This window comes from Adiantum capillus-veneris, chromosome 4 (genome assembly GCF_014529385.1).
Source record: "Adiantum capillus-veneris isolate H3 chromosome 4, ASM1452938v2, whole genome shotgun sequence".
Classification (NCBI taxonomy): Eukaryota; Viridiplantae; Streptophyta; class Polypodiopsida; order Polypodiales; family Pteridaceae; genus Adiantum; species Adiantum capillus-veneris.
In genome coordinates this window covers 14,414,275-14,439,094 of record NC_140934.1, presented here as the reverse complement: position 1 = coordinate 14,439,094, position 24,820 = coordinate 14,414,275, and the positions used below count along the sequence as shown (strand labels likewise).

Sequence of the window (24,820 nt, the reverse complement as noted above, 5' to 3'; positions counted from 1 at the left end):
CATGGATTCCACTTTTGTTATATGCTCATGATATAGTGTTGATCTCCGAATCTCCAGAGGGAATGCAACGTCAACTGAATGCTTTGCATAGGTTTGCCCACGAAAGTGGTCTGTCTGTCAACCTTGGTAAAACCAAGGTTATGGTGTTTAATACCACCCCACAATGGATCAGGAGGTCAGCACCTACATTCACATACGGCCAAGAGACTGTGGAGTACACAGATGCTTACACTTACCTTGGAGTGGTTTTTAGCGGACCTGCATCCTCACTCAAAAGAGCAGCAGAGACCAGACTGACTAGAGCCCACGCAGCACTGGGTAGATTAGAGAAGATGTGTTCGCAGGTTCAGTTTCAGGAGCCCTGGACGAAGCTCTGGCTCTTTGACACTTTGGTGGCTTCAGCATTGCTGTATGGAGCTGAGATATGGGGACCTTCATTGGATCACCGTGGGAGGCCGGGCCGCACAGATGGATGGGGGAACATGGAGAAACCTCTCGTCTCTATGATCTCGCGGCTCATTAGAGCCAAGGCATCAGTACCACCGGCCATTATCCGAGCAGAGCTAGCGGCCCCCCCACTAGTGGTGGAGGCGCTCACCAGATCAGTCTCCTTCATAAACCGCACATGGGAACTTCCTAGAGACAGATATGCTCGCATAGCACTTGAGTCCTCTCGACAGTTAGCCATACAAGGAGATACAACATGTTGGTATGGGGAGATGGCATCATGGTTTCAGGCGCATGGGTTCAGCATAGACAGGCTGCCACCATTCCAGTACTCATCGGATGCACCATCTCTCACTCTTACACAGTCAGAGATCACCAACCTCATCCGCCAAGACCTGACCCAACTAGACACCAGGAGGACATGGATACAACCACCACAGGAATTGGGCACGAAGATGGCTTTCTACATAGACCACCTTCTCCAGCTTACGAAAGATGGTTTTGTGACAAGATCCGGATACATGGATACCCACTTGTCTCACGGGATACAGTGTGCTATTGGCGAGTTACGCACATCTTCTCACCAGTTGCGGATTGAGACTGGGAGATACAGCGGAGTACCAACAGAGGCCAGGACATGCCCCTTGTGTGACATGGAGCCTGAGACAGAGCTGCATTATACATGCCGTTGCCCTGTCTACTACGAGATAGGAGGCCGCTTCCATTGCTTGTTCAGAGAGGGTTTTGGACCACTCTCAAGAGTCATGGGATACGAAGATCAAAGATGCCTGGGTCTGTTCTTGCTCGAGCTGCGCAGACACAGAGATAGCTTGATGAATGGCGAGGCTAGCCAGTCTCAAAGACGGATCACAGACTTCTTCAGAGCAGACACGGGACAGCCGCAAGAGCCACTCCCACAGCAGAGCTCCCCCTAGTCTCACACCAGAGGCACACTGATCGACCGAGCGATTGAACTAGGAAAATCCAGGTGCCCACGACTGCGGAGGACTACATAGCATCGACGGAGGCTACGTCAGAAGATTCGGAGCACGCTGGCCAGGCATGCACGACACCCGGTTAGACTACTAACCATGGAGGAGATTGATGAGATTTGCCAACGATCGATGCTAGATCTCTTGTGATTCAGCTATCCGAGCAAGCCGCCCCCCCATTTTTGCTTAGTTCACATCGACCAATCTAGGATCCCATAGTATATATCTTTGTTTTGTACTGTTGTTATTTTGTTACTCTGACTTTGTATCAGATCCACCACCTTGTAACTTTCTTGTCTCATAGGTCACTATGGCCTTTTGAAGACGTTAATATAACATTTCATTTCATTTCATTTCTCTCTCTCTCTCTCTCTCTCTCTCTCTCTCTCTCTCTCTCTCTCTCTCTCTCTCTCTCTCTCCAAGGAAAGGGGGCTGATTCTATCACTTGAAAATCTCCTAGAACGCCTAAATGGTGCCTATTCTGAGAGCAAGCACATTACTGTTTACAGAGCAGGCCCGCAGTTGTCCTTTGTGCGCAAAATGGGAGGAGCCTTTTTGACACCCTCAACTATCTCAAAAGGTGCTTTGCATGTTAACGAATGCACCATATTGTTGTATGCATACTCAAGCATGGGTAGATATTGTTCCAACTTGCACTTATTATCTAGCACATAACACTTCAATAGATACAAGACAGTAGAATTAGCCTCTTCTGATTGTCCATCAATTTACGGATTTTCAAAATGAGGAGGAAAACTTGAGCGTGGTGCCCATGTTTTCAAACAAGCCTCATCAAAATAGAATGGTCAAACGAGGATCATGATCACTGACAATAGATTGTGGCCTTTCGAAGACGTTAATATATCATTTCATTTCTCTCTCTATTTTTTTTTTTGGGCAAGGAAAGGGGGCTGATTCTATTACTTGAAAATCTCCCAGAACGCCAAATGGTGCCTATTCTGAGAGCAAACACATTACTGTTTACATAGCAGGCCCGCAGTTGTCCTTTGTGCGCAAAATGGGAGGAACCTTTTTGCCACCCTCAACGATTTCAAAAGGTGCATTGCCTGTTGTGACGAATGCACAGTATTGTTGTACGTATACTCAAGCATGGGTAGTCTTGTCATGAAAACATTGCAGGTGAAGATGAAAGATAAGGGTGCTCGGAGGTATTTCCAAAGGTTGCTTGTCAACGGAAGTGGACGCACGCTACATGTGAATGCGAATGCAGAAGAGGGTTAGGTGTTATGTCCCACTTACATGAGGCTAGGAATGCGCAAGGTCACCTCGAGGAGGTGAGGCCGGGTGGTATGGGACACTCCGTCTTACAGGTGCACGCCTACGTCCTCGGACGCTGGCTCGAGCACGAGGGAGCTGCCGGATGGTGGCTATGGTCAGGTGGTTCGTCTGACGCGTGTCTGTAGGCGGTCCGTGTAGACGGGAGATCCACAACACCCTGATCACAAACATAGCGCAAGGAGTGAAGATCTATCTATGCAACAAACGTAGAGCCATGCAAGAGTTTGACTTTGAGATCTGTTATAGAAAAGGATCCAGCAATTGAGTTGCCGATGCATTCAGCCGGATTCCTGAGGTTAATGCCTTGTCTATGGCTGAAATCTCGACGGATTTCTATCTCTCTCTCCGAGGGCTGTCGTTCAGATAGCTAATTGAGTCATGCTGGAGAGACGAGACAACGACAATATTCCATTAGAGGTGGACTATTGTTCAGAAATCGAAAAGTCTTCGTGCCGGAAATCAATGAGGTTCGACAAAGGATTTTTTTCGAATACCACGATGTTCCTAGCGTTGGGTACTTAGGCATCCAAAGAACTTTAGCTTTGGTCAAGCGATATTTCTATTGGCCAAGGATGCGCTCTTACATAGAGAGTTATGTGAAGAGATGCACTCAGTGTTGGGTCAATAAGGCAGAGCGCCTTAAGAAAGCTTGCCTGCTGTATCCATTGGAAATCCTAGATGCCAAGTGGCAAAGTATTTCCATGGACTTCATTGTTGATTTTCCAAATACTAGTCGGGGCAATGACGCCATTTGGGTTGTGGTTGATAGACTTACAAAAATGGCGAAATTCATACCAACAAAGTCGGCAGTAAAAAGCCATGAGTTAGCGGTCTTATTTGTCAACCAGCTTTACAAGCTGTACGGTCTGCCAGAGGATATCGTTAGTGATCAAGATACTAAGTTCACTAGCCGATTTTGGCGAGGTGTGTTTGCTCATCTTCAGACGAAGTTGAGTATGTCGTCTTCTGACGATCCTGAGTCCGATGGACAAACTGAGAGGATGAATCAGACGTTAGAGGACATGTTGAGGGCCTATGTCTCTCACCGGCAGTCCGATTGGGAAAGGTATCCTCCACAACTAGAGTTCGCCTACAATAGAAGCAAGCATTCTACTACTGGATTTAGCCCATTCATGTTGATGTATGGATTCGAGCCTAAGTCTCCGATTGCTATTAGCTTAGAGAAAGTCAAAAGTCAAGGAACGCCGAGCTCGTGATTTCTTGTATGACATGCAAGAAATGCTCGAATTGGCTAAGTATAGTATAAGAACGGCTCGTAATCGAGTCACTACTTATGCTAATAAAAAGAGATCTCCCAAGACTCTAGAGATGGGACAATGGGTCTATCTGAAGATACCCAAGGATTCCAAGACTATGCGAAAAGGAAAGCATTATAAGCTTTCAGCTAGATATTGTGGTCTGTTTTTTTATCACGAAGAAAATTGGCCAAGTTGCCTATAAACTGCTCTTCCTTCGGATGTTAGTGTACATCCGGTGTTTCATGTCAGCCGCCAAGAAAAATAAGGTGAAGCCGACGTTGTGCCTATTGAGGAAAATGTATGGCAAGATATGCAAATTGAGCATATTCTTCTAGAACCAGAGGCAGTTTTAGATCATCGTACCCATCATTCATGACAAAAGGCTTATGACGAGTACTTAATTAAATGGAAGGGTCAATCTGAAAGGTTTGCTACTTGGGAATCAGTTAGAACTTTGAAAGCTCAGTATCCCCACTTCATTGATGAGGACATCAATGGTTCTCAAGGGGGAAAGTATGTTATGTCCCGCTTACAGAAGGGGATCTAGCCTAGACGCTGTCGGGATGGGCGTCCAATGTCCAGGCAGACGTAGTGTGAACCCGGCCAGTGTGACCGGCCATTATTATAAAAGGGAGGCCAAGGCCTCATTTGTAGTTATCAACCCCCACTGGCAAAGTGCCAGCGGTTAGCCCATGAGGCTAGGAGTGCGCGAGGTCACCTCGAGGAGGTGAGGCCGGGTGGTATGGGATGCTCGGTCTTTCAAGTGCACGCCTATGTCCTCGGACGCTGGCCCTAGCACGGAGGAGCTGCCGGATGGTGGCTATGATCAAGTGGTTTGTCCGACACGTATCTGGAGGTGGTCCAGGTAGCCGGGAGATCTACTTCGTGCGTTCGTTACATTAGGGATCCTTGCACCAAACTCCTTCGGTATCCGCATATGAGGCAAGTAGACCTTGGTACTCAAGATCTGGATTTCTGAGAATTCGATGTTGATCTTCGTTTAAAGACATAGCAATGCAGACGGGAGCGTGCCCGATGCGCAATGGCCTAAGGGTGGAAGTTACTAATAAGTCCGGGATTTGGACACAAAGATTCTTTGAGGGAAAAAAACGGAGAGGTTCGTTGGGTTCTTGGTTCTGCTTGGGTTCTTTAGGTTCTTCCCTTCAGTTCACGAAGCCGAAGCATGCACACAGCTCTGATACCAATGGCAGGTGTAGCGGAAGTGTTTAATGATTTAGCTCGGATCCAGTACCCCGCACAAACACAAGGTTACTTTACTTCATTGAAAGAGAGAAACTAAACTGATCGCAATGGACTAAGGGTGGAAGTTGCTAATAAGTCCGCGATTTGGACACGAAGATTCTTTGAGGGAAAAAAACTGAGAGGTTCTTTCGGTACTTGGTTCTGCTTGGGTTCTTTAGGTTCTTCCCTTCAGTTCACGAAGCCGAAGCATGCACACAGCTCTGATACCAATGTCAGGTGTAGCGGAAGTGTTTTATGATTTAGCTCGGATCTAGTACCCCGCACAAACACACGGTTACTTTACTTCATTGAAAGAGAGAAACTAAACTGAAGGCAATAAAGGAGAGAGACGCAAAGAGAGAGAAAGAAGAGACGACACAATATATCGGGTCCCAACCACCCTCAAGGGTCCCCTTGCTCTGTTGCCAGACAAGTACGTTCTTTATTACTTGCACAATGATGCTAAATGTTGAGATGCTAATGGGTATTGATGCTACCGATACTGGGTACTGCTAAGAAGCTGAGGGCTACTGCGGTGGATGCTTGGTACTTGAGAGACTAAGTGCTGGGTACTGCGGGTACTTAGGTGCTTGGTACTATGAGTACTTTGGTGCTTGATATTGCGGGTAATTTGGACACTGAAGGTACTTGGGTGCTAAGGACACGGAGGTCCTGATGATCCCTACATTGAGCTATGCTCCTTGGAGCCAAGCCAAAACACAAGGGTACTAGATGCTGGCGTACTGCGTAACGAGGACGACGACGATGATGAGGGGTACTTGTTCCGCCGTGCTGCTGAGGTGCTAATGGGTCCTGCTGGAAATGCTTGGTTGTCACAAACCAATGACGTGGCATAATCCTAGACACTCAAATGGGTTACAGACCAGACACACACACTCTCTCTCTGGCAAGCAGCAGTCCCGGATTTTACGACGTTGTGCTGACGTGACACTGCCGTACGGACACGGAATTTGCAACGCGTTCTGCGGAGGCTGTACGTACTCGCTGACGTGGCAAAAAGCGTATGGACAACAACTTTTGGCTACACAAAAAACCTACGTGAGAGAGAGAGAGAGAGAGAGAGAGAGAGAGAGAGAGAGAGAGAGAGAGAGAGAGAGAGAGAGAGAGAGAGAGAGAGAGAGAGAGAGAGAGAGAGAGAGAGAGAGAGAGCTTTATTTTGAGTTGCTTTATTTTATCAAGCAAGGCTTGTGAGAGGAATTGCTTTTGATTGGCAGCTTTTGGGGCTTTGCTTTTAGCATCCCTTGTAAAACTTTATAAGTGTGGGCAGGGCTCCCACTCTACAGAGCATCTGGACGCAGAGTCTGAGAGTGAGACCCCTCCCACTCCCTTGTACTTTGAGCACATATCAATACAAAAAGAACTACCGAAAGGGGCGCCAATCTTTGGAGCCAATATCTCTAAGCACGGAACTCCGCCGGGTCCTGTCGAATCAATTGTGAACTGTGAATTGTTTTGAAGTGAATCTCTGCTGTGTCGTGGTAGAATCTTGACTTGGAGTGTCCAGGTTTGTTATCATGGTATTAGAGCACAAAAAATTTCTCTTCTACCGGAAAATCCGATCCTTTTCTCGCGGCACTTATGGATTCAAACAGAGATCACTCGACTTCCTTTGCATCCGGGGATGCGCGAAGAGATCACGAAAAAGATTCTCACGAGGAGTACGGTCTGCATCGGCCTACTCAAGCCGGAGATTGTAGAGATGGAGTGTCGACAATTGGTTGACGATGCAACAAAGATGATAATAAATTTTGCGAAGCACCCGAAATTTGTAAAATTTTTGACCCAAACCTCCTTCGATGAGGTGCACTCACAGTGGCGGCAAACCACAAGGCCACCCCTCAAACCGGCACTCAAACAACCTCCTACTCCAAGGATGTTTACAGAGCAAGAATTGGAAGAGGTGGTTGATACACAAATTACCCAGCTTTTTGACGCGAACAACAAAGCCAAAAAGCTCGACGAAAAGCAAAAGAAAGGAACTGACTTCCCGGGTTACTTGGTCGTCAATCTGCTTTTGCCTCGGCAAGAAAGCAAAAGACACGTGTTAGATTTGAAGGAGTATCCAATTCTTCTTCTTCTTCTTCTGACAGTTCTTCTAGCTCTTCTGACTCAAGCGAAGAAAACAAGACAGAGAAAAAGCGAAGAAAAAAGCAAAGCCCTCAGAAAGGGCAAGAAAAAGGCAAAGAAATCTAAGTCTCGCCCTGTTTCTGACAGTTCTACAGAGGACTCGTCTTCAGATAGTTCGAACTCTGATGATCACAGATTTGATGCCGAGAAGAAGAATTTCTATAAAGCCAACCAGTATGACTTTCACATTCTATTCAAGAACTGATGAGTCATGCGAAACATGGTTTTGCCATACACTCAGTCAATTTGACTTACCCCACCGATGAGATTATCACGCAAAAAACAGAACAGACTTCTAAAAATGAAAGTAGAAAGAGGAAGAGCCCCCAAGATCAGAAAGATAAGGATTCACGACCCGAGCTTGCTCCTCGAGAGAGAGCCAACTACATCAAAGAGGGAAAGTGTTTTGGATGCAGGGAACAAGGACACATCTCCGCGAGGTGTCCTAAAAAGGCACAAAAAGAACAAGATGAAGAAAGGCCAGAAAATTCAAAACCAACTAAGGAACATGGACGAAAAGGCAAGATGAAAGCAGGACTGGTTCCAGATTGCATGGGTATTGACCCAAGCACGATTGGAGCTTGGGGCAAAGTGAAAGATCAAGAAGCCCTGATTTTTTTTAATGGAGGAGCCAAGGCCAACTTCATTTCACCTGAATTGGTGGCGCGCCTCGAGATTACACCTGATCGGATGGGGCCACAAGCAGAGGCAGTTCTAGCGGCAGCCAACAGGAAAGTAGCCATTACACCTGTCATTGGCAAACTTCGGTTCCATTGTCAGGGGTATTTGGGGCACGAGGACTTTAAAATAATGCCCTTGGAAGGTTGTAATGTCCTCTTGGGAATTCCCTGGTACCATAAGAACAATACCATGGTCGACTCGAGCGAGAAAAGAGACTTTGACTACAGAAAAGGGCCCAACCATTGTACTTGATGTGAAACTTAAGGGCGAGTCTGTCCCTATTGTATCAACTTCGGCCATTTCAAAATTAATAAAATCCAGTCTGTTTTTTTACTGGATCTTTTTGAAAGAGTTGAATGATGATCATAGGACAAATATGTCAGCTCTAGAAAAAGAACGCCAAGATTTTCTCTTGCCGATTGCTTTTCTGAAGGCCTGCCAGGCGAGTTGCCACCAGCTCGTCCCGAGGATCATACCATTAATTTGATACCTGGAAGCACACCACCGAACTGGCCACCTTACCGTGTGAGCCGAGCCCAGAATGAAGTGACTATGAACCAAGTGAAAGACCTCTTGGAAAAGGGTCTTGTCCAGCTATCTGGTGTTGTTGGTTTTGAAGAAAGATGGATCTTGGAGAATGTGCATTGACTAAGAAAATCACCATCAAGAACAGATTTTCGATTCCTAGGATCAATGATATTCTAGACCGACTACAGATATCCTCTTGTTTCAGGAGGATCGATTTAAAGAGCGGATATCATCAAATCCGAATCGCGCCGGGAAATGTCTACAAGACAGCTTTTCGGACGACTTTTGGTTTATTTGAGTTTTTGGTCATGCCTTTTTGCCTAACTAATGCTCTAGCGACATTTAACCGACTGATGGATAGGATTTTTCGGGAGTACAGACTATTTGTTGGCACTTTCTTTGACGACATCATTGTTTTCTCCAAGGATGAGGCAGAATATTGAGAACATCTGCTACAGGTCTTTCAGGCATTACGAGATCACAAGTTGGTGATTAATGCAAAGAAAAGTGAATTTTTCCTACCTGAGATACACTTTTTGGGACACATTGTCTCAGCAAAACAAGAGTGCAGATGGACTTGGCCAAGATAGAGACTATCCGTGATTGGCCAGATTTGAAGAACGTCCATGAAGTTAGAAGCTTCTTGTGCTTATGTTCTTACTATCGGCGTTCATTAGAAAGTTTGCACAGGTTGCTGCCCCTTTGCATATCTTGACACAAAAAGGAGTCCCTTTCTCGTGGGGACCCACAAAGGTGACTGCCTTTCAGACATAGAAAGAGAAATTGAGTACGGGACGAGTATTGACTTTGCAAGGTTTGCAGAAGTCATTTGAAGTATATTGTGATGCTTGTGATCGTAGTCTGGGTGCGGTTGTAATGCAAGAAGGCCATGTCATTGCCTACGAGAGCCAATTGTTCTCAAGGCCAAAATTGAGAGCACGGATATATATGAGAAAGAGCTTTTGAGAGCTTTTGGCGGTTATCCATGCTCTTACTCAGTAGGACATTACCTACTCGAGTGGATTTTACTGTCTTCTTAAACCATCAAAGTTTACGCTACTTCTTGTCACAGAAGCAGCTATCGGAAAAGCAGATGCGGTGGGCAAACATCTTGTCACAGTTTCACTTCCAGATTCTCCATGTGCAAGGATAGAAGAATTTGGTGGTAGATGCTTTGTCTCGGAAGCCGTTGGTTCTGGCTATTTCCGCGATACATCATAGGAGCTTCGAGGATATGGTCGATTAGTATGCCACAGATACAGATTTTGCAGATATTTTCACTCGGATACAGAATGGGGAGGTAGTAGCAGGATATTCCATTCGGGATGGCTACTTGATGAAGAAAACCATGTTGTGCATTACACAGCCGTTGAGGGAAAAGGTTCTAACCGAATGCCACTGTCCACCTTTTTCGGGTCACCGGGGCATTGCTACCACCTTGAAAGGTGTGGAGAGATACTTCTTTTGGTTGAGACTCAAAAAGGACACTGACGATTTTTCACGCAGTTGCTTGGTATGCCAGAAGGTCAAGTTTGACGGGCATAAAGCACAGGGATTGTTACAGCCTTTACCCTAACCCACTCGCCTCGGGAAAGTATTGCCATGGATTTCATTTTTTATCTCCCGAGAACACAGAGTGGTCACAATGGTATCTGGACTGTTATTAACAGATTCAGCAAGCAAGCTCATTTCATTCCAATGAAGAAAACAATCAAGCCGGGTCACTTAGTGAGACTGTTTGTGGCCCAGATCTTCAGATTACATGGCATGCCTAAGACGATTGTCTCCGACAGAGACCCCAGATTCACGAATTTGTTTTGGAAGGCTATTTGGGAGAGCATTGGCACGCGGTTGCAGTTCTCGTCATCGTTCCTCCCGCAGACTGACGGGCAATCAGAGATTGCTAATTCAGTGGTACTAGGTTTATTGAACTCTTACATCTCGGATCAGAAGACTCAATGGAAAAAGTATTCACCTTTGGTGGAATTTGCCTACAATAACACGATACGCTCTTCGACGGGGAAGGCGCCATTTGAGATTATTGAAGGTGCTACGAAGGCTCCACCCTTCCTAAGCACGAAAGATAAGATTTTTGAAGCCGACGAGTACACGCGGGACTTGGACATGGCTTTTGCCGAGGTCCGGGAAGCTTTGCAGAAATCTCAAGAAAGACACAAAAAGGCAGCAGAGACGTCGCGATTTGAAATTAAAGGAGAACGATTGGGTGCTATTACGTTTTGAGAAGGCACGCCCAAGAAAAAGGAAAAGGAGCGGCTTTTTCCAAAGCTTAGCATGAGATACTATGGACCTTTCCAGACTTCCGAAAAGATAAATGATGTCTCCTTTCGACTGAAGCTGCCCGATACTTGGAGGATTCACAATGCTTTTCATGTGAGTCTCCTGAAGCCTTTTAACAGCGATATGCCCGATGATGGGGAGCCTGATGAGCAAGCTGAAGTGGAGGAAAACGAGGAGATACTTGTTCCAGGACAAATTTTGGCACGTTAAGAACGAAAGGTAAAAGGTAAAATGATAAGGCGGTTCTTGGTTAAATTCAAGAACTATCCTGCATTGGATGCGAAGTGGATGGAGCAGGAAAACCTGGCAGATACTCCTCAGATTGTGAATCTTTACCTTGAAGCATTTGGTTTAGCATAGTCTATTCCAAAATTGAACCCCGAACTCAGTTGGGCGGAATTTAGTGCACTGGGTATGCACAAGAGGGGAGTCGATCCACTCCTTTGTCAACAAATTGACCCGATTTTTTATTCTCCTTTGAATTTCAAGGATATTGCGAGCTGACAGTATTCTGCTATATGACTTTATGAACTAGAATTTTCGATAATATGATACTGATTTGTTCTTGATTGGTTTAAGTGTAGGAACTGATAGACGAAATGACTGCAGCATTTTCGGTCTGAAAGATCTCGATAGACGTGATTGCAATAAGGATTAGTTAATCGGGCATCTATGAGGTCCCGAGTGGATCTAGATGCGATTGCTAAATACGTTGCCGATTAATCATGGCCTGAGATCCGAATGAAATTTTGAATGTGATTTGTCATGTGACATCCTGTGATGTCAAGTGATGTGATTGTAGATTGGTACATGTGCTAGATGTGTTCTTCCTAGTGCGTCGGTACTAATGGTCAGTGTCTGCTAAGACAGTTTATGGCCTCTGTCTGTTTTGCAAGCGTAATCGAGGGCGATTACAATGCTTTCAAGAAGGGGGTATGTCAGAAACCAATGACGTGGCATAACCCTAGACACCCAAATGGGTTGCAGACCGGACACACACACACACACACACACACACTCTGGAAGGTAGCAGTCCCGGATTTTACGTTGTTGTGTTGACGTGGCACTGCCGTACGGACCCGGAATTTGCGGCGCATTCCGTGGAGGCTGCACGGACTGGCTGACGTGGCAAAAAGCATACGGACAATAGCTTTTGGCTACACAAAAATCCTGAGAGAGAGAGAGAGAGAGAGAGAGAGAGAGAGAGAGAGAGAGAGAGAGAGAGAGCTTTATTTTGAGTTGCTTTATTTTATCAAGCAAGGCTTGTCAGATGAATTGCTTTTAATTGGTAGCTTTTGGGGCTCTGCTTTTAGCATCCTTGTAAACCTTTATAAGTGTGGGCAGGGCTCCCACTCTACAGAGCATCTGGACGCAGAGTCTGAGAGTGAAATCCCTCCCACTCCCTTGTACTTTGAGCACAGATTAATACAAAAAGAAATACCGAAAGGGGCGCCAGTTTTTGGGGCCAATATCTCTAGGCACGGAATTCCGCAGGGCTATGTCGAATCAATTGTGAACTATGAACTGTTTTGAAGTGAATCTTTACTGTGTCGCGGTAGAATCTTGACTTGGAGTGTCCAAGTTTGTTACATTGGTATTGCCATGACGACAACAACGAGGCTGTGGGCTGATCTGCTATCACCGAGGACGGGCTGAAAACTGAAAACGCCGGTGATGACGACCAGAATCTGAAAACGCTCGTCTTCAGGGCTGAATCCACTAACGTTGATGATTTGTGCTAAAAAAACATTGGAGGTAACAGGCTGAAAACGCTAAGGTGAAGAAGCTGAAAACATTGGGGTGCTGATACTGTGGGTATCGATCATAGTTACACGGAACGGGAACGAGAGGGTCCGAAAGGAGACGGCAACGGGGAGGAGGTGAGGGGGCCGGAACTGGAATGGGGCCTAGCTTAAGCTACCTCCATTCAACTTAGTCCCAAATCAACTCCCAAACAGCCCCAAAACTGCCCCCAAACCTGCTTACTTTTACCCGTTCCGCCATTCTGCCTCACGTTTTCCCCAGTTCCGAAACACCGTTCCAGTTTCACCCCGTTCCGGAACGGCATTCCATTCCCGACTCCGTTTCGGGAACTTGACTCGTCTGGAACGCCGTTTCGGAACATTTCGGCTGCATTCCACCTGTTCCTTGTTACACTGGTATCGATGCCGTAGGTACTTCTTCTGCCTCCTCTTCTACTTCCTATCGCCCCCATAGGGCTGCCTATATAGCGTCAAAAGGCTGGGTCAAGCAAGCCTTTCTCCAGCCCCACAATTGAGGAAACAATGCCAAAAGTCACTTATAATTAAGTGCCATGCTAAGAGGCAGTGTGCAAGGCTAGGTCCTAAGCTAAGACTGACGCTAGACTGTAGCAGAAGCTTGTCCACGTGGCGCACGTGACAAAGCTTGATATCTAGAGAGGTTTTCCGTAAAATGCGCTGACATGGTGACGTGGCAGGAAGTAGGGATGTTGACATGGCGTTGTGGTACGGAATTTGCACGTTTTGCGCTGTTGGTGCCACGTGGCAAGCTGTACGGATTTCCGCAAATTGCGCTGGCTGATTTCAGCGCTAGTTTTTGGGAGCAGGTGTTTTGGGGCCTCCATTTTATAAAAGTGGCCGGTCACACTGGCCACGGACATAACAGAAAGCCAACAAAAGGAACACAACCCCCAAGCACAAGCAACACCCACATGCACAAGCAGATATCTACAAACAAAAGAAAAAGGCACATGCAACCAAGAAGAGGAATACACAAAGACCAGGGAAATGGCAAGACAAAAACTTGCCTCGAGCGCCAAAAACAAAGCAGAAATCAAGAAAATATGGCAGGCCACTCAGGTGATAAGACGCATTTGGATTTTTTTTTTGGGGGGGGGGAGGGGCGCTGGAAGACTTTTGGACTTGGCTTTGAACTAGTCACCAGGCTCGTCAAATCACTGTCTTTTGGTGGATGGTTCCACCCAGAGGGGCTGCAGTGGGGGACTGGCTTGCACATGGTGGACACCCCTCGGTTTGCCCTGTTGCGGGCAACCTTTGGAGAGCCAAGAGGCACTATCTATGGGAATGCCCACATTCCCAGCAGAGCTGGCTTAGGACGATGGCTTCCCTTCTGCCATGGACAACTCTCAAAGAGCGGTCAGATGATCAATAAGCTCAGGGCCAGCACTTGGATATAAGACAGAACAGAACAATTTAGGAATAAGGCTCCAGGCGCAACAACCTCATCAGTGCCCGGTGCTTGATTTCTCCGCAGCAGCTTGGACACAGGAGACAGAACTCAAATGAGAGCTGATCAGAAGCCTGGCCCTATGGTTTGCATGGCAGGCCCGTTGCTGTACAGATTTTGAGGGCAGATGTGAGCCTCTATCAGCGAGAGTGCATGCTTCCTGATTGGAGCTCAGGGCCAGCATTTGAATATAAGACAGAGCAGGAAAACTTAGGGACAAGGCTCCAAGCGCGACGACCTCAGCAGTGCCCGGTGCTTGATTTCCAACAGCAGCTTGGACACAGGAGAGAACACTCAAATGAGAGCTGATCAGTAGCCTGGCCCTATGGTTTGCATAGGGGGCCCATTTCTGAGGGCAGACCTGAGCCTCAATTGGCAAAAGTGCACGCTTTCTGATTGGAGCTGATTCACACACTCCTAGGCTGGTTCAGCGGGATGCAGGGCAGCTGTAACAAGGTAGCCAGTGCAGGGCCTTCTTATGGCTTGGGCAACCAGGGCCTTTCTTTACGGTGGGACAGGGTTTTGAATGGTATTATCAGCCATCTGTGCGGAGATTTAGTTTTCAGCATTGGAAAGTCTCCCTTTTTCTCTTGGACATTTTTCCCTTGTACCAAGGGAAGGATTGCTATAAAAATACGCGTATCAACAAGAAGGTGGTTGTTATGGCCCACCAATATAGAAAGATTAACATAATATCAACATGTGCCAAGTTCCAACTCAGGCAAAACCTTCACATTGTAAAATCTCCATGACTGCTACTAAAACTATGACCTGTAAGATGGATTGTGTAAATTTTTGCAAACTATCATCGCTATTTGCTATGCTAACCTCCACTATGGTGGACAGAGAGTAGGAAAGAATTACTGAGGCACTACCGTTAGAGAATTGCCGTATTTTAAAAGGAAAGGGTGACTAAAAGGCCAAAGAGCTCAAAGACCAAACTATAAGTTATCTCGCAATAGTTGAAAAAAGGTTTGAAAATATCTCGATACAAAAAGGGGGGCTTGATAGTATGGACAGTCTTGGATATCGAAATCCAAAAAAATGGATACAAAACCATTGAAGATTCTGAAATGTCAGCATTGACAATTAAGATGCAAAAGCAACCTCATAAGCAGACAACCAAGAAGATTTGTAAAGTAGACACAAGGCAGACTTAAACGTTCTTCACATAAATCCAGCTGAACCCTGATAAGGAAATTGTTAGTGCACGAGTGAACATTGAGCAGGAACCCACAAGAGTCTTGGCATAACAAGATAAAACCCAATAGGGTCTTGGGCATAAAAAATGGACAACACCCCAAAAGTTTTCTTTACCTTCTCTAGAATCATTTAGAAACTGGATGGGCATAACCCTCTTTCGTATGACTCCACGATGTTGTGTACGCGCTATAAGCTCCTGGCCAACATAACAGCCTTTCTCAAAACTGATTGCATTCAGCCAAGCCAAATTATACTCTAAGGGGATTGCCTTCTCTGCAAACAAAATCACAATAAGTTTTAACTAGCAGCTACACACATCAATGAATTCATCCTTAGAAAAAGATTGCTCACAATATCCCCAACCTCAAGTTGTAAAACAAATGGGGGCGGTTATCGCAAGAAAACTTCTTTTATCTTACAAAAGCCATCCGCAAGACCCAAAATGGCACAAATTAAAAATCAGGAGCGAGGTATAATCAATTCAGGACTGTTGTGCACACCATCACTATAAACTATGATTTCACCTCACCTTTTTCACCATCAAGCACTACGATGAGGGTAAAAAAAGTCTGTATAGATAGGTGGCTCCCGATGAAAGCTTGTGTATATAAGGAATTATTGTGTTGAGACTTATCACAATACTAATATGGTGCAAATACATGACACCATATGCACAGATCTGTGGCTAAACTAGCAGACTCATAACCTGCCGTGCAGTCAAACATTCATTCTCAATTGCAAATATGATGGATGCTTATGCTTCAATCCTTGAGCAACGCTAATCTTAAAGGTTCACACCTTTGGGTATTTCACTGCACCCTTCAGCAACTCCTAGCTCTAACCTCATCAGCAAGTAGTAAATTTCTTCAACTTCTTTATCAGCTTCAACCAACGGTGCTACAGGACACAACAGTTTCAATCGCAGTTAGATATTGATGTTATAGGGTATACCAAGTACGCATTTGTATTAATCAATTTAAATCATAGTAAATACTGTTTAAATTAAAAGGATGGGTGCATGTGGCAATCATCACTTTCAATACAGTTTATATCAAACGAATGGCAAATATGCATTTGTATGAATAAAATGCTTTCAAAGCAAGAGCAGTACGGATCGTGTCAGAAGGGAAAATGCCTCGATAGCCTAAATCTCCACATCTAGGGTCCTTAAACCAAGAATTCCCCTTGTTGTTGCCCTCCAATGCAACTTGTGCAGCAGGATCGGATGCAGCCGCCCAGCCAGAGTTCTTAGTTTCAGCATCTTTGTCATTTTGATTGTCTTGCAACAAAGAGCCACCATAACGTTGCCACACCACGAACTCTTTGGACACGTCTTCAAAGTTAACCTTCGTGCGCAGCCGATGTCTGCATCAAAAAATAAAATTTTAAAACAAATATAAGACCTGTCAAAACCAATAGACATAAGGACCATAATAAGCTGTACACGATGCACCACAGTAAATACATTAGTTGACCGACTATGAATGATAGCAATTGAACTAGGCATGTCATTTCTCTCTCTGACTTCTAAGGACTGCAAGCTACTATAAAAGGTTGCATTATCAACTAAATGGAGGCATGTTTGTGTGTGCTCATCATGTTAATGAAGGGCACCACTAGCTCCAAGTAACTATTACCGTGTAAACTGTGCATACAAGTTCTTTAGGAGTCACTTTGGAAATGTGCAACCATGCACTCAATTTGCCAAAGAGGGCTCCATTCTCCAGTTCTCCTTGTACTAGAGTAGGATGGTTCATGGCACATGTGCATTGACCACCCTACCTTGAACAAAATCACTATAGAAAATTTTGTACAACTAGCAATTTTCCTTCGTTGGCAAGTCGCCACCCACTATATTGCATGTGAGTTGCATGGCTAGACATTTCCAGTTGGTCTTGTCGGTCATTTTGTGTCTAGATTTTGGGTTTACTCAATGTCACAAAGTGATGATGTGGCATGGCCGACTCGACGCACTTCGGACAGAGGGAGGCCCAACCTCTAGTGAAAGATGCAGATGAAGTCTTACCAACTTACAGAGCCTAGCCGAGAGGCCTAAATTAAAGAGCTTGAAGCTCAAAGTTGTACCAACTTATGGTACCCCGGCCGAGGGGCTAAAGACCAGAAACTTGCACTCTGAAAGAGGGTTCCATAAATCACGTTGACATGTTGATGTGGCAGATCGTACATCACGCAACGCGCGTGCTCCCGTCTTCATCGCTCTATCTTAAAGGGCATAAGCCATAAAGAACCCAAGAGTACACATGAGTTTTTGTGGAGAATTTGAGAGAGATAACACCTCTCGATGGGCAAGCAAAGAAAAGTTGAAATCCGGTGCGGGAATTGAAAGGAGTTCACAATGTTTTACAATTGCCAGTTTAGTGAGTCGGTTTTGCATGTTCATTCCTTGGCATGACAGAGTCTCAGAAAAAGAACGAGCCCAATTGTTCATAAGGCATTGGGATTTCCATTGTGGTTTGCAACAATTGATAGCTTTAGGTCGAAAAGTCACGATTAGATCACACTTTTGGCATGTGTTTGGTGAACGGTTTGGCACTCCGTCACTTTGTTCATCTGCATTTCATACACAGTCATTTAGGAAGAATAGTCTTTTTTCCGTCACTCGACGAGGAACGAATATGTTTATGGTTTTGTGGTTAAAGTGGTTTCACAGATATTCCTCAGCGGAGATTTCTGAAGGAGGTGAACCCAAGGTCATAGACGAAGTTGAAGAATTGACGTTGTAGCAGATTATTCTGTCGCTTTCGGCGCAGCCCAAAGAAGCAAGCATTGCAGGCTTTCTTGAAGTTCAAGTACCGTACGGCCATCATCACTGCTCCCGCATAACCTAAAAAGGTCCGGGCCAGAAGATATAGCTCCGGCTGCATCGTTTGGAGGTTCAAGCATCAACGAAACGCTCCCCAAACATCTCGTCTATGTCATTCTGAGGTTTTCAAGCATATAATGAAACTATTATGTCCCGCTCATAGGAGAGGGGATCTAGCCCAGACGCCGTCGGGATGGGCGTTCAGTGTCAGGACGGATGTAGTGTGAACACGACCAGTGTGGCCGGTCATTATTATAAAAGATAGGCCAAGGCCTCATTTGCAATTATCTACCCCCACTAGCAGAGTGCTAGTGGTTAGCCCACGAAGCTAGGAGTGCGCGTGGTCACCTCGAGGAGGTGAGGCAGGGTGGTATGGGACGCTCGGTCTTACAGGTGCACCCCTACGTCCTCGGACACTGGCCCGAGCACGGGGGAGCTGCCGGATGGTGGCTATGGTCGGGTGGTTCGTCCGACACGTCTGTAGGCGGTCCATGTAGCCGAGAGATCCACTTCATGCGTTCGTTTCATGGTATCAGAGCCGGCTTGGCTACGGAATGGACCGTGTGCAGACCTACGGGCTGGTTAGAGTCGGATAATCATTGTTTCATGCAAGTTTTGATGAAATAACTATTTAATTGATTATTTTCTTCTCATAAGCACGTTTGCAGGTGAAATTTAATGTGCTTCTTGCTCATTTTTTATAAAATTCAGTAATCTAGCAGGTGCAAGTGCGGAAAAATCGGAGGATTTTTGTCAACCTTGCTGATTTTCGACGAAAATCAATCATTTATTCATTGATTTGCTGGTTCTGGACTGAAAATTCATACTGTATTTTTTTATAATCTCTCTATAACCTTCTCTCTGTGTGAAGTATACACACACACACACACACACACACACACACACACAGAGAACTACCTCTCTGTAGCGTGAGCTCCTGGGCAGAGAAGGAACGATTGCAAAGCGAATATTGGCTGCTGTCATGGACAAGTTTTTGCAGCGCTGGCTCCTCATTGGTGCCCCTTTCGCGTGCTGACCACAGGTAACTACAGGCCCGATTGCTTTCCTTCGAGATCTCCACGCAGCAGCTTCAGGGCACGATTTCTTTTCCACGCTGCAAGGTCTACATTGATTTTTTTAAAGAGGGGCACCCATTATAAAGTGGGCAGGCTTTGGACGTTTTGAATCTTTTTTAAAGTATGGTCTGAAACCTGTACTTTATTAAAACTCACTTTCAGAGACTTGCAGAAGTATACAGAGAACTCATTTTCAAGCCCTCTGCTTCTCTCCCTACGCTCCTCTCTCCCATCTACTCGTGCTCCCACGCTCCCGCCATCCCCTGCTTGCCTCCGGATGCGTACGCCGACGCATAGCGCTCTTCGGAGTTCAACTTTTCACGATTGAAAAGTGCAGAGAAGGCCAAGTTTTGCGTGAAACTTCCAGTTTTTCATGCACTTTGCAATGGATTCCTCTAACTCGGATGTGCAACGTGACGACGCGCCAGGTAATGTTCCAATTCCGTTCACGCATGCTCTCTACACATGAATTACAAGTACTTTCCAGAGCTTGGATTAGAGTGTTACCGCTCTGGAAAACGTGAACGTTCAGACGAACATTCGCTTGGCCTCTCTTGAAGGGGTTGTACAAGGGCTTAGTTCCCGACTTACCGCTCTAGAAAATATGGCTCAGTTGAGGATTGCGCATATTTTCGAGGGTGAAACCCATCTCCAGCAACTGCGGACACAGATTGCTGCTTATGGGCGTTCACAGGGTGGTCCAACTGCCACAATTCCGTACAAAACTACAAATTTCTCAGGGGATGAGAAAGAATGTGCGGAATTGGTTGTAAATAATTGGCTTTTGTTTCATATTTTTTCAGTCTTCCTCTCACGGAGACGATGAGAGGTCATGTGTGGCGGGACCACCTATTTTGATCTCCATGGGGAGCATGATGAACAGAGGGTTCAAACGATTCCTCTCTATCTAGGCAGTAAGGCCTTACTCGGTGGCGGGACATGACAAAGAGGCCTACGACGTGGGCTGACTTCTGTGTGAAATTCAAGAGGATTTCGCCAAAATGGATCCTTTGAAAGCTCACGCCAAATTGCAGAGTCTCTCGATGAAAGCTCTGTCTTTTGATAAGCATACGACAGCTTTCAAAGAAGCGCTCAAGTTCTACAAAGTGGATTCCACGCACGCTATGCACATGTACCTATTGGGATTACATGAAGATTACCGTTGGGCCTTAATCAAGGACAAAGCCCTAACTGACGTCGGGGTTGCAGTGGCAAAAGCCAGGACGTTCCATCTTATAAATGGAGCGAACTATGAGAAGAAAAGAACTTCAGACCATCAATCCGGTGAGGGTGCTTCGAGAAAGCAACCCCAATTCTAGCAAAAGTCCAAATCACCGTCGAGATCTTCTCAGAAGAAGAAGAAAGCCAAAAATGCTTTAGTTGCTGATGCAATGAAGAAGGGGGCTTGCTTCGGATGTGGCCAGTCAGGTCACCAAATCAAAGAATCCCCTAAGAAGAATACAAAGAAACCGCAAGGTCATCCTTCGGTTCAAATTCACGAGATCTCAGGTAACTCTAATGCCATTCAAGTTGAAATCCATCATTTATAGCGCACAGTTCATGCACAAATTGTACTTTTAGCACCAAAGTGTTTGATAAGCACGATCTTCTCCGTTTTCGAGAGAAATATGAAGTGCATACGCATTGGCAAAAAGCCATTGAGTCGCCAATAAAACCGGCAATCAAGAAACCTCCTGTTCCACAGATGTTTACTGAAGATGAACTTGAGGACATTATTGAACAACGAGTCAACCAACTATTGGGATCAAAGGAGAAGCAATTAAAGAAACGTAACAAGGAAGCTGACTTCCCTCGTTACTTGGGTCGAAAATCCCCTTTTGAGAAAGCAAGAAAACAGAAGAAGCGTGTACGCTTCGAAGCATTGTCCAGTTCGTCCTCATCTTCTTCTTACAGCTCGGTTAGCTCATCCTTTTTTTGACTCGAGTGATGAAATACGAAGGACAAGAAACGACGAATGGACTATACGTTTTATTCAAAAAGGAAGCATTTTTACAGAGCTAATCAGTATGATTTTCTCGACGACAAAGACAAGAAGGCCAAAGAATTCAAAGAAGGTGGACAAGCGGTAAAGTTTGAAACCTTTTCAAGGTTTCGAGATGCTCCTAAGGCCTTACCCTTTATCCAACAGTTTGATATAGGATTTTTCTGGAGGCCGCTATACAGAGCACTCCAAGATCAGACGGGCAGCATCTTTTTTGAAAGGCAATGCACGCACTCTCTTGTTAAGGAAACAAGCGCCGACAAAGTGGTTAAAATTCAAGAAACTTTTTATTTCTTCATGGCTCACTCAAGAGTATGACCGAGATGTGAGAACCGACTGAACCATCTTCGGATGATCAGGGGTGACACTTTGGATGATTACTGTGAAAGATTTTGGGATACTTTCCTTCCGACCTCTTCTTTCAAGAAGATCAACTTTAAGGAACAAATTGAGAAGTTTCTTGTAGACTCCCCAAAGAGATTCGAGACTATTTTCTTGAGAAGAAGTCAGAATCCATTCAACAATTGATGGGACATGCTAAACGGGGATTCGTTATGCATTCGGGTAACTTGACTTACCCACCAGATGAACCTTCGACTAGTCAAGACAGAAACAGACGACAAACAGATACACGAACTAGACTGACTGAAGATCATAAAGATGAATATTTCAAAGCAGGAAAGTGTTTTGAATGTGGAGAACAAGGACATATCTTTGTACGGTACCCTAACAAGGCACAAGAATCAAGATGACTGACAAAATGGAAATACAGTGGGACAAGGAGATACCCGTTCCAGAACAAATTTTAGATAGAACGTTAAGGATGAATTAGCATTATTTTGTTGTATGAATTTATGGAATAAGACTTTTTGGAAGAAGATCTTGATTTCTTTTTGGATGAAACCCATGTTGTATAGAAGAATCTGTTATTTGTGAGCATATAACACGATGATGAATGAGATGATGATGATGGCTTTGGAGTGGTGATAACTCCCGAATGAACCCGAAGTGAAAGAGAACGAGGAGATACTCGTTCCAAAACGGATATTGACTTTCCAAGACAGGAAAGAGAAAGGTAAAGTGAACGGCGGATCTTAGATGAGAACCATCCAACATTGAATGCGAAATGAATGGAGAAGGAGGACCTAGCAGATACTCCTCACATTTGGAACTTTACCTCGACGCTTTTGGTCTAGTAGTGGCTATTCCAAGAGTTCCCACAGATTAGCGGGTTGAATCTAGTGTAGGCGGGATTGCACAAGAGGGGAGTTATTCCACTCCTTTGTCATAGATTACCTAGATGGAAGAAAGTCACTAGTTTTCCTTTGGGTTTCAGGGATTTTGATGGGCTGATAGTAATCTGTTGAATGACTTTATAAGAGAAGTACTTCGACTTTGGATCCCCGAAAATGAGTAACTTGCACACGACAGTGTAGTCGAAAATCTCTATAGACATGATCACAATATGGGATTAGTTAATGCGACATCAGTGAGGTCTGGGATGGATCTAGATGCAGTTACTAAATACGTTGCTGGCAGTCATGGTCTGAGATTTGGAATGAATTTTTTGTGATTGATTTGTCATGTGATGTCTTGTGATGTCATGTGCAGTGATGTGACTGTCATCTTTGTACAAGTGCTCGATGTGTCGTGTCTAGTGCGCCGTCAGTGTCTACTGAACTCGTTTATGGCCTCTTGTCTGTTTTGCAGATGTAATCGAGGGCGATTACAATTCTTTCAAGAGGGGGGTATGTCACAAAGTGATAACGGGGCTTGACCACCCGCGAATATTGTAGACAATACAGATGATGACGCGGCAGACAATTCGGATTTTTGGAATCTGCGCTGACTTGCTGACGTGGCAGACACGAAACTACGTCGGACCGTGTCATCTCGAATTGAATTGTAAGTTAAAATTATTTTGAGTGAATCGCTCTCGCGTGTCGCGATAGATTCTAGACTTGGGGTGCCCAAGCGTGTTACATTCTACAACCCCCGACCTATGGGAAATGAAGAGCAGAGCCGCTAATGTAAAGTCTCTTTCTTTCTGTTCAGTTGTTTGAAGTCATAAACGTCTATCTCAATCAGTTCTTTTCAGTTGGCACGTGGTGCGCGTCCTTATACATAATTCGCCAATTTTGGTTATTTTGCCCGATGGCCGAAAATGTTGAGCCAAATCCAAAGATGGTCTTGACTTTGGTTTTCCATATGCTGTAGCTGGTCTTCCAACTTCTTTGCGGTCGGAAAAGTAGGTAGGTTGGCCTGCATAGATGAGGACGTTGAAACCGGCCCATGGGGCGTTAGGCTTTGGCTTTCACCCAAAACTCTTTACTTTAAACACACACAGAGAGAACGTGCAAAGGTAACCTGCGACAGGAATTAACACTTAACTACACGCACGGCTCGGAAGCCAAAATGCTCCGAGCAGACGCCGACAACCTGTAGGACCCAAAATTCGTGCCCCTTACGGTATTTCTTTATTCTTGAAGAGGGTAGATTACAAAGTAGAGTCCTAGGAATTCTTTACCTGTATCCAACTAGATACCGCCTGTTTTGGCAAAATTTCGGCAACATAACATCCCCAAAACTTGCCCGAGACCAATTCCCGTGCTGGAACTCACTTCCACTGGCATAAACCCTCTGATTCCTGCCTAAAAAAACAGTAAATTCAGCTCGCTGTATTTACTGGTTTTTGCCCTGTTTTCAGCCCTAAACGGTCCCCGAACTACCCTCTAGCAATGGGGCACTATTCCCAAGGGTTCTGGCATCCGTATGGCTGAAAAACAGTCAAAATACAGCACATAATCACCACTGAAATCGCACCTGTACGGTGAGGTTATCACCCTCACCGGTGCCTGCTTTTGGAGTAGCAATTAGCTACTCCCGTTCCTGCTCAAGGAGGCACTTGCCTCGGCACAAAAGCATGAAACCAGACAACTGTACATCAATCAAATGAAGAGCCCTCTTGTGAGGCATCACATAACTGCACGTAGGGGGGAGAGAGAGCAGTGTGTAGTGTGCAGGTCATCACTCCTAGTATAACCGGCCTGTACAACGTACAAGGCGGTACTATTTCAATTACCTGTTAACTTTACACAGAGCACTGAGAAGGAAAGAGAACACAAATGCATCCAGCAACTAGAATGTCCCTTGCAGTTTAGGAGCGAAAGCCTAAACCTGCAGAAAAATACAGCAGGCTTTAATTCCCTGTTTCGGATCATTTTTAGCGGAGGGAACACGCCTACACGTGTCCCAAGGGCTCCCGCACGCAATGGGACAGTTCCCCTATGAATTGGACGAGTTTTCACACGAGAAAACTCTCCAAACTCGCAATCTTTCACGATGGAACTGTGTGTACCTATGGGGGATTAGCAATTAGCTAATCCCGTTCCTGTTCAGAAGGCTCTTGCCTTGGCAAACGCACATAAACTCCCAAAACTATACATGTTCACCTGAGTGGCCCAACTAGTGGGGCATTACTATATGTGCCAAAGGGGAGAGGGAGATGCACGAGAGCAAGTCATCGCGCTACATGAGACAGAGGAGAGGCAAGCTTTCCATAAAGCTGTAGACCTGCACCCACTACTCACACA

At 45.4% G+C, this 24,820-nt stretch overlaps 1 protein-coding gene across 2 annotated transcripts in view; it reads right to left on the bottom strand.

Moving 5' to 3' along the window:
• The window catches only part of LOC147458748 (Glycine cleavage T-protein family), an 85,953-nt gene that overhangs the window by 4,373 nt on the left and 56,760 nt on the right, over positions 1–24,820 (bottom strand). The window contains exons 2-4 of one of the 2 annotated variants that reach the window (XM_086510190.1): positions 16,437–16,690; positions 16,124–16,222; positions 15,440–15,598 (exon numbers count right to left, since the gene is read on the bottom strand). In XM_086510190.1, coding sequence (XP_086366316.1) covers positions 15,440–15,598; positions 16,124–16,222; positions 16,437–16,690 — 512 coding nt within the window. The remainder of the gene's footprint in view (positions 1–15,439; positions 15,599–16,123; positions 16,223–16,436; positions 16,691–24,820) is intronic. The other variant, XM_086510191.1, reaches the window with a different exon arrangement.